The sequence below is a fragment of the Sodiomyces alcalophilus genome, assembly GCF_042370955.1.
Source record: "Sodiomyces alcalophilus JCM 7366 unplaced genomic scaffold ACRALscaffold_9, whole genome shotgun sequence".
In the NCBI taxonomy this organism is placed as follows: Eukaryota; Fungi; Ascomycota; class Sordariomycetes; order Glomerellales; family Plectosphaerellaceae; genus Sodiomyces; species Sodiomyces alcalophilus.
The window spans coordinates 164,053-174,171 of NW_027263540.1; the positions used below are offsets into that span (position 1 = coordinate 164,053).

Consider the following 10,119-nt stretch of genomic DNA (forward strand, 5'->3'; position numbering starts at 1 on the left):
GTTATTAGCCTAATTAGATAGAGTAGTAGGTATCCTCGAAAATCTATTAGCCGTAGTGTTTTTGGTTCCTTTAATATACTTAACCTTAAATTTAAAGAGTCGGATCTAAGTAATCCACTAAGTAATAAATACGCTAGGCAGGTTTATAGCAGAACTACTAAGCTAGGATACTAAGCCTTAAGTATCTGTTTCTAGTATAAAGCGGACTCCGTAAAGATAGTTACGGAGTTGGCGAAGCACCTTTAATACTCCCCTTAGCTTTAGTTTACCGGTATTATAAACCTTCTTTACCGGGTTCTATTTATCGCTTTCGTACCGGGCAATAGCTTTTTTCTTATCGATATACTAGCCTAAGATCCCGCCCTAGCCCTTAATATATATATTAACGATAATATAGATAATACTAGCCCCTTTACTATACTTAATAATAATTAGGACCGGTATAGAGGTTAGGGTAACCTTAAGAGTATCTATAGCGTACTATTAAGGTTCGCTTTATAGGAAGGTAGAACTCTTCTTTAGCAGGTCTATTAGCGGCCCCGCGATAATAGCGAAGCGGTAAGTCCCGATACGGTAAAATGTGGCGAGACTAAGAAAAGAACGGACTTCGGAAATAGTCCGGCATTTCTACCACTTAGTTAACTTAGCCACCTTAGCCTGCTTAGGGGAACGGCTATCGGTTCCGTATATATAGCCTATAATAATAGCCGCTTTCTAATACTATTAGCTTTTAGCGCTAGCTATAATGCTTTTAGCGAGCTCTATGTTAAGAAGGACTCTGTCGATATTATTAATATACTCGGCCACGTAGCGGCAAATTCTAGGCTTAATTAGGGTATTATTATAAGTAATAGTCGGTCTTTTAATCGTAATATCGTTAATAAAAGGTTAGTAGTACTAGGGAATAAGGTCGTAAAGGATACGGGTTATAATATATATAAATTAGGCCACTATATTAGTCGCCCTTTATAAAAGGGTATATATCCTAAAAAGTCCTAAAACCGTGGCGAAGGTCGTTAAGTCCCTTAATTCCTTATTAAGGGTAACCTGGTTATAGCCGAAGAAGAAATCTAGAAAGGAAACTATCTTATATATACCGAAGTCCTTAGAAAGCTTGTTAGCCCTAGGCGGGATAAAGGTATCGTATAGGGTAATAGCGTTAATCTTAGTAGCAGAGTTAATAAGGCGTATATTACCGTCTTTCTTCTTTATAAGGAACCAGGGGTTTCGGTAAGCCGTATAGCTTTCCTTAATAACCCCTTTATCCTTCCTATCCTTTATTATCTTAATAATAATAGACTCTAGGGCTCTCGGAATAGGGATCCCTTTCGCCTACTATGCCTTATACGGAACCACCTTAATCTTCTATGGCGGGGCGACTCTAGGGTTAAGCCTCCCGTATTGTTATTAATCCTATATAAGGGTAGCTTCGCGGTTTAGGAGGGTCTTTATTAAGAGCTCCTTTTTTATAGGTAGTAGATAGTCGGCAGAGTCTAAGATATCTTTAAGTCGCTTTTCCGTAAGTTTTAAGCGAGGGGTAATCTTAAAGAACTTTAGGGTGATTAGGCTAATAGAACAGTTATCTTCCTATTCCTATATATCCTCGGGGATTTCCGCTAAGAATTTCTGCTTCTAGAGGGGGTCGCCTTCGGGAACGGAATTATCGGATAGCGTATTATTTATAGGGTAAATCTTAAGGGCTTTCGGCTTATATATAGTATAGATAGCCTGATTAGGCTAGTAGTATACTTCCTTAATTATATCTTAGTGCTTTCTTCTTTTCGCGGTCTATAGCTTTTTTATAGCCACTATAGTAACGCTAGTAATACGTATATCTTTAGCCCTTAGAGCCGATAACGCTAACGACTAGTAAGACTTCTACGCTTCCGACTTAAAATTAGTAAAAGTGATTTAGTATAAATTAGGCTAATTAGGGTAACTATAATAAAAATTTATAGAAAAATATAGTGGTGGTAAAAGAAAACGGTGTTTATAGTGTTATCGGGCTTCCTTATCGTATTTCCTATTCCCTTAGCCTTAATTCCATGGCACCGCCCTTAAGGCCACGTATACCCTTAGTAAAAGTGGCTTAATCTCCTTAGAGAACACGAAGGCTATTAAAGACGCTACGTCGGCCTCTCTAATCGTATCTTAAATCTTATCGCCCTCCTCTAGAATGTCTAAAGGGTAATAGTTAGCCTTATCCTTAACGGATAGCGAGGCAGCGGCCCTAGGCTAATAAATAGGGTTACTATCCTAGAGCTAATATTAATTAGCCTGCTTAGACCGATCCTTATCGATCCAACGCCTTTTATTAGCTTTATAGTTTAGCTAGCTTTAGTTCCTCGGTATCTCCTTAATCTACTCACGATAGGCGATAGGTATAAGAATACGAGCGTTACTAAGCGTAAAGTCGGTATTAATCTAACTATCCCGGAAAGAAAAGAACGCTTTAGTCTCCTAGATCCACGGTATACTAAGTAGTATATTAGGCCCTAGACCGGGGAGGACTTAGAAGTTAAAAACGCCGCTTTACTTACTAACCTATAAACGCTCCTCGAGGTATCTAGTATATAATTACCCCTCCTAGTTATTAACGCCCTTAATTCGGATCTTAGTCTAGCTAATACGATATTCTAAACCAAAGCGTTTTATAGTAGCTATAAATATAGTATTAAAGGTGGCCCCTATATCGATAATAGCCTTAATAAAAACGTTAGGGTTATACGTTAAGGCACCCTTATAAGTAAGCCTACACTTTAAGACTATATATCGGGTAATAACTAAAGGGTTATCGGTTTTAGGGACTACCTCCCTTTTAATAATAGTAAGGGTATTCGAGCTAGCGTTATTAGGTCGGGTAAATAAGACGGTATACCCCTTAGACGAAGGCGGGGGAGGAGGTATACTAGGGGGACCTCGTTTATTAAGGAAGAAGGCTTTATTAGCGGTTAGGCGAATAATCTCGCGCTAAGGTTAACTAGTCTTAGCGGCACGTATCCTCTTATTATTTCTTAGTCTTGCGTCCGGGTCGTTAATAAGGTAATACTAGATAGGAACTTTAATTTAGAGATCCCTAATTTACTTATCTAGGTCTTTCCGTGCTTACTTAAGGTCGTAAGGGTTATCCGCGGAGGTATTAACCTTACCTTTACCGATAACCTCTGGTTATTACTATTTAGGCTATATCGGCGTTTCGTTTATCTTTATTTTTTTATCGATAACCTTAGTTATAATAGGGGTCGGGACCCGGTAGCTAGGACTAGGGTTTAACTTCTATAAACATTATTTAATAACCTAATTAAGAAAACAGATAACCTTAGGAGTAGGTTTAACGATCCTCCTACTCCTAGTCGTGTAAAGAGGCTAAGAGGGGGGCTGCTTTTTCCGAGTATCCTTTAACGCGGTATAGATATCCGCCTACTAATAATCGGATATAATAGACACGAAATTAACGCTAATGCTTATTATAGGAGCCTTAGCCTTCGCTTTTCCCTCCTTTAGCCTAGTATAATATTCTAACGTTACTCGTATAACGTCTTTTATCTTAATAGGGAGGCTTCCGGAGTTAGTGCTAATATAATAGGCTTTAACCAGGTCTTTATACTTCCCTTAAAGGCGCGTGCTAAGCTAGTAGAGGACGGACCGCCGGTACGGCTAGTCTTACTGCTTAAGGTATATATCCTTAGGGCAGGGCTACTACTTATTATTCTAGTCTAAGGCGAGGTAGTCGGGGTAGCGGAACCTAACTAGGTGCTAGGTCTTATCTAGCTATAGTACCGCGCACTACTCGTAGCGGTAACGCTCCTATCTATAATAAAAGTAACGGAGGGGTTAGTTATTAATAGGGTAGTATTATAATAGGCCGCCGGAACGGGGGTAAGAATTCCTATTCTTATACCGTGGTAGCCCTTACCCGTACTATATATTATCCTTATATATACCGACGTTAGTCTAATTAGGGGTAATATAATAAGCTGCCGGAGTAGCGTCCTGTCTTTCTAAAGTAGACTGCTTTAGGGCGGCGTAGAACGGGGTCTTTGGGTAGGGGTTAGTAGCCAGGATCGCGTTAACCTTATCGTCTTTTACTCGGCGCGAGAGGGCTATAACTTAGGGGACCGCGTTCCTAATAACGCCCGTACCGTTATAGACTATAAAGATAGCGCACTTCTCTAAAAGCTCCGTTAATTTATCTATATCGCTCCTTATCTATACGGCCGGTTTAGATATTATAGTAGGCCTATATAAAATAGTCGGCGTATATATTATCGGGTTAGCCTAATTAGGCTAAGGCGTAATAGCTAGTATCGGTTTAGCGGTTAGGGCAGGAGTAGGAATATCTATAAGACTCGCTACTTTATTAATAGGCTACCCGTTAGCTACCTAGACGTTTTCTGCCTACTCTTTTAATATATCCGATAGGTTATAATACCTACGTAGTCGGTCCTTTAGATTAATAAACTTATATTTTATCCGGTTAGCGAGCTATATATTAATATCTTTATATAAGATAGTAAGAAAGATATCGTAAAGCTTATAGTCTTCGATAAAGGTGCCGCCGACCTTATCTACTCTCGACTTCTAAACCGTGACGCTTATTAATAGCTACTTAACTTACTAGACTATCTTAATTTTCTTATACTTATAAGTAAGCCGTAGCTAGCGCACTTAGTCGGATAGGTCGAGCTGCTAGTCGGGATTTAGGTAAGAGTATTCGTTAATAAGCCGCTACTTTAAGTGCTTTTATCGGCCGCCGGATACTTTAACTAATCGGATTATCTTATTAACCGCAGGACGGATACTAAGCTCCGTGAATAGGCTAACGTAGGAGATCTTATTAGCCTCGCTAAGGCGGTTAAGCTTAGTATAGTCTTTATAGTCCCTAAGGAAGTTAGATAGGGCCCTTCTACTAAAGCGGGGGGCTCCCGCGGCGAAAGGGTTTAGGGGCGCGCGAGATATAATAGTAGCTCGAGTCTTCTTATCGTCGTATAGGCTAATATACTAATAGATAGCCGCGAGCGTCTTTAAGGTAAGGCTCGCCTTAAAGTTCTTTAGGACGTTATTAGGAGGCGCGACCTCTATACTAGGAGCGTGGGCCTGCTAAGGAGCGCTTTATCCGGGGGAAACGGGGGGAATAGGGGGTATTAGCCCGCCGCTAGGGTTCGGGTTACCCTAACTAGGCGAAGGGGAAGCCGATACGACTCTATAGCCGGATACCGGGACGCCCTAACTATAAGAGACGGTTATTAACGGGCCGATACCGGGGTTTATATCCCTTTACCTAAGCGAGGCGGCCACGAGAATAGGGTTAGCCGTAGGGGCGCTATTACCCTAATTAGGCATAACTATAATCGCTAGGGTTAGAATAGCCGCGTATATACTATTATTATTAGGCTCCGACTCGCTATAGACTATAACCGTGAGGGGAGGGTCGCGATAATCGGTCTATTATAAAGCCGTTATATTATTAAAAGGCGGGGGGTTAATCTATTATAGTAATAGGTTTAGGTAGATTAGGGGAATTTGGGTCTTTAAAAAAGAAAGGCTTAAGAAATAAGAAATAGTCGTGTATTAAGTCTATAAGTCTAAGAATAATTCTATTTAGCGATAAGGGGTAGGAGGAGCCCTCTTTTTAGGGGCCTTAAAGGATATAATATAAGTATTCTCCGCTAAGGCTTAGGAGGGAACCTATTATAGTTAGACTAGCGGAGATACCTATAAGGAATAGGATAAGGTATCGCTAGCCGTTATAGGAGATTAGTTTAAGTCGTATCCGGGATCTACTAGTAGGTTTACCTAACCGCCGGGTCTATAAGGGCGCGGTATCTTAGGGCTCCTTAATAGGTTCTTCTAACTATTAGGGCCTTATATAACTAGATTTTCTTAAACTTCTTAGGGCTACGGACTTACCGCTATTCGTATAGGCCTTTATTACCCTAATTATAGTAAGGTTAACCCTACGCCTTTATTATTTCCTATTTAAAGGGTTATAATAAACTATTTTTTATATCTAGGCTCTACGGCCCCTAATAGTCTATATCCGTAACTTTTCCTATTCCGGTAAAGGAGCGCGCCCTCTATCTCTATATCTATGCTATATCCGGAATCTATCCTATAGTTAATCCATTCTTTATTCCACTTATCATACCTTTTTCTTAACGGTTTTTCGCTTTTCTGCCTACCTCTACCTTATCGGCGGTAAGGGCCTATCTCTCCGTCTCTGGCTCTTATCTTGTTTTTAGTAGGGAGGATCCGTCCCTGTTTTCTAGTTATTGGGTTTTATTAAGGCTATATAGGGGGCAGGTTTCCTAGGCTATTATCGTAATATTAATACTATCTTTAAGTATTAATGCTTTATTTTAATCTCGGCCCCTTAGCCGTATACTTCCTTTTCTATTTCCGTAATTAACGTATAGTTTGTTTAGGTAGGCCGGAACTCCCCTTAAGTACTTTTAGTTACCCTGATTAGATAATCAGAACTCCCTAGGCACCGAAAAGATCCGCCTTTAAGCACTAATTAAAGAAAGGCAAAGCCGTTACTATATAGAACGGCTTAGGTAGTATAATCTCGGATAAGTCTTTGATAACAGGAGTGCTTAAGACTATAAAGTGTATATAACTAAAATAATATATATAATAAGGAGGCCTTTAAAAGAGGTTCCTGGAGGTGCGCGCTGCTCTGATCAGGGTAACATAGCTTAAACAAGGTGAATATAATAAACGTGGCAAAACTTAGGGTTAAAAGGATAATAATTATATAGGATAATAATTAGCCTCTATGTCTAGGTAGCGTCGCCACGTATATATAATATATAAGATAAATAGAAAAAACGATGCGCGCGTCTTATAACGTCACGTGATATCCTAACGATATAGCACTGGGTCTCCGATCCACCCCTCTATAATATTCGTTATAGGCATAGAGCCATAGCTTATATCGTTGGTCCTAATTACTATCTTTGCTTTTAGTAAGAGGGCTAACCTTTTAAAGGCGTTACGGGCGTTTCGTATCGTTAAGATTAGGATCCACGAGCTTCGTGACCTTATTAGAGAGGGCGACTTCTATTATACGTAGATACTATTAATGCTAGTTATTAGAGGAGGTTAGTATAACTAAGGTTATCGTGACGGCGTGGACGGGTAGTTAATTAGATAGAGTGGAAGAAGGAGAAGGAAAGAGAGAAGGAGGAGTTAAATTAATAGAGGCGGTTAAAGGGGCTAGTGATAATAGGTAGGCGGACGGGCTAGTGGACGACTCTATCCGTAACAGAGCAGGGTCTTAAAAAGGGAGGCTCTAGTTAATTAAGAGCTTTAAAAAGAGGGCTTTGAAAAGAGAGAGGCATAGAGCCTAAAACTGTGGGATCGACCGGAATAGAGGCCTATTACTAGAGCGCCGGGCTTATAATTATTAGGACACTAATATTATACGAAGTGTGACTTGTGTTTATTGTAGACTATGAAAGAGTACTAGTCTACGATATTAAATGGGACTGACTAGAAGGCCTAGACGAATTGATATTCGGCCCATAATCGTGGCTTTTTCGTGTGGTATAACAAAGCCGCCAAGCTCCCTAAGTACCACACCTCCTGCGTATATATAAACGTATATATATATAGGTATATCTTAAGCAGTACTTGTAGGATTATAACTCTGAGCTTTTTTAGCTAAGTTTAAGGGCAGAATTAATACGTTAGTAACGACCGTTAATATAATAAATATAAGGCAGATGGATTAAATGAATTACACGTATAGAGGTAGTACACGCCTAAGTGATGGGTAATAAAGCTGGATGATGTATATAGAAAATAGGTACGGTACTTAGGGAGGCTAATGAATTTGTTATGGCCACACTTCCATGCCACGATTATAGGCTAAATATCAAACTGTCTAGGCCTTCTAGTCAGTCCCTATTGAATATAAGATAGGATATTCCGACTATACTATTTAGATATTCCGACTATAGTTCTGATATAGACCCACCTTTTCCCTATTTCGGAATAATAGACACATAGCTACAAAGTATAGTCGTAAATCACTCTAACGCCTTTTAACGCCTTTTAACGCCTTTTAACGCTTTAGATTAATTTAATCGCTTAGATTAATTAAAGGCAGTAGTTATTATTGTTATTATTGTTGCTGCTGCTATAATTAACGGATAAGTTTATGTGTTTGATTAAAGCCGATCGTAGAAGAAATAGCTCCGCGACCTCCTCTAGTAATAACAGTTCCACGGCCTCTTCCACTGCCTCTTCCACTCCTACGCTCACGGATATCGCCTTATTATTATTATTATTATTATTATTATTATTATTATTATTATTATTATTATTATTATTATTATTATTATTATTATTATTATTATTATTATTATTATTATTATTATTATTATTATTATTATTATTATTATTATTATTATTATTATTATTATTATTATTATTATTATTATTATTATTATTATTATTATTATTATTATTATTATTATTACGTAGTGGCGTTATTAATTAAAGTTAATTAACGATGATCTTAATAGCTTAATGGGTTGAATTAGTAATCGTACTTTATCTATGGTCTACGAAGTAAACGTTAATTAGCTGGAAAAGTGGGTCCCACCAGAACTATAGTCGGAATATCCAAGTGGTATAGTCGGAATATCCAAGTGGTATAGTCGGAATATCCAAGTGGTATAGTCGGAATATCCAAGTGGTATAGTCGGAATATCCAAGTGGTATAGTCGGAATATCCAAGTGGTATAGTCGGAATATCCAGTCTCTTAAATATATACCCAAAAGAGGGGAAAAAGCACTATGATACATCCAATAGAAGTACCGCCGTATTCGGAGCAGTGTGTGACGTGGCTCTGCGAATGTACCCAACAGGCTTACGGGGCATTTGGGCACAAATGCCTGACAGGTATAGTCGGAATAACTCGAACCTTTGTATTGTGTCGTCTAATCACATAGTGTGCGCCACTCCCAGCCACCCCAGGGAGGTCTAAGCCCACTGAGATAACCTGCAAACTGGTTCCTCGGAGCCAGCTTAAAAGGGGGGTCGCGCCCGAAGGGCGACCTTTAGCTCGTTACATAGTCACTGGCGGCAGAGGCTGACTATAATCACTCCTGTTTTCCTGTAAGCGAGGTACACGTCCATGTATCACACTAGGGAGTCATTACCTAATCAACGTGGGATCGCGCATACGTCCTAGCCGTGGTGCGGCCCCTCCCCCGTACTTCGACGGGCCTCAGTCTTTGTCCGTTTCTTTGCCCCATAGTCGAGCCAGCATGGATTCCACCCTCGCTAACGATGCCTCTACAACCTCCATCTTCTCATGAATGCCATGAAGGTCATCGGTTTTGGTAAACGACCCCTCAAACCCATGGTTGACGCGAGGAAACATCGAGTCTCTTCTGGTCGGTGTCTTGGCCGAAGACTCTGCCGAGGCCGAGACATCGGTGATTCTTTGCGCTGCGAACTGGCGCTGAATGAGATCTGTCACATCGTCGTCTGCTGCAACGTCTTGGCCGACCGATTGGGGTGGCGGCAGATCAAATACCGCCCGTATATCCCGGTGCGTGGTGATCCTCCAGTTGACCCAGAACCACTGCCTGATCTGCGTCAGTATCCCTCCCGGCGAGGCCGGTTTCTGCGGCGACTCGGTCGGCCAGAGCACACGTCGTTCTGTCATGGCGATGACAAGCAACAGCGGCAAGTTGACTAGTCGCACGGTGGCCACGTTGATTTTGTGGAACCACCGGGGGCTGACAATGAACTTGAGGGGCACCAAAAGAAAGACGGCCAGAATATTGAACGGTGGTTGATACGAAAACACGGCGTCGCTTTTGACGCCCTCAAGCGTCAAAACCGCGCGACGAAACTGTACTTCAGCTGCGGCATTCGATGCAATTTTGCCGAAGGTGTTGGAGAGCATGGACACAAGGATGGTCAAGAAGAGGGTGTTTCCCAGGAAGGCGAATGCAACCATGAGAACAGGGCCTAGTAGCCAATGAAACCGAGCCTGAGCCAAGGGTATTGCGTGAGCGACAGGTCTCTTTTTCAAAGACAAAGAAAGGGAAAAGAAAGGGGGGGGGGGGGGGGGGGGGGGGGGGGGGGAAAAAAAAAAA

General features: G+C 40.8%; 2 protein-coding genes across 2 annotated transcripts in view; both read right to left on the minus strand.

Moving 5' to 3' along the window:
- Window positions 1-1,632: 1,632 nt before the first annotated feature.
- ACRALDRAFT_210198 (uncharacterized protein) lies at window positions 1,633-9,194 on the minus strand (the record flags this gene model as incomplete). Its single annotated transcript, XM_071023083.1, has 5 exons — window positions 1,633-1,646; window positions 8,813-8,878; window positions 8,958-9,001; window positions 9,090-9,125; window positions 9,181-9,194. 5 exons carry the CDS (start codon window positions 9,192-9,194, stop codon window positions 1,633-1,635), a joined length of 174 nt encoding a protein of 57 aa, XP_070871289.1.
- Window positions 8,656-10,119, minus strand: part of ACRALDRAFT_1063531 (uncharacterized protein) — a 3,599-nt gene continuing 2,135 nt past the window's right edge. Inside the window, exon 5 of the mRNA XM_071016810.1 lies at window positions 8,656-10,013. Within this exon, the coding sequence (XP_070871290.1) occupies window positions 9,240-10,013 (774 nt within the window). The 3' untranslated portion in view covers window positions 8,656-9,239. The remainder of the gene's footprint in view (window positions 10,014-10,119) is intronic.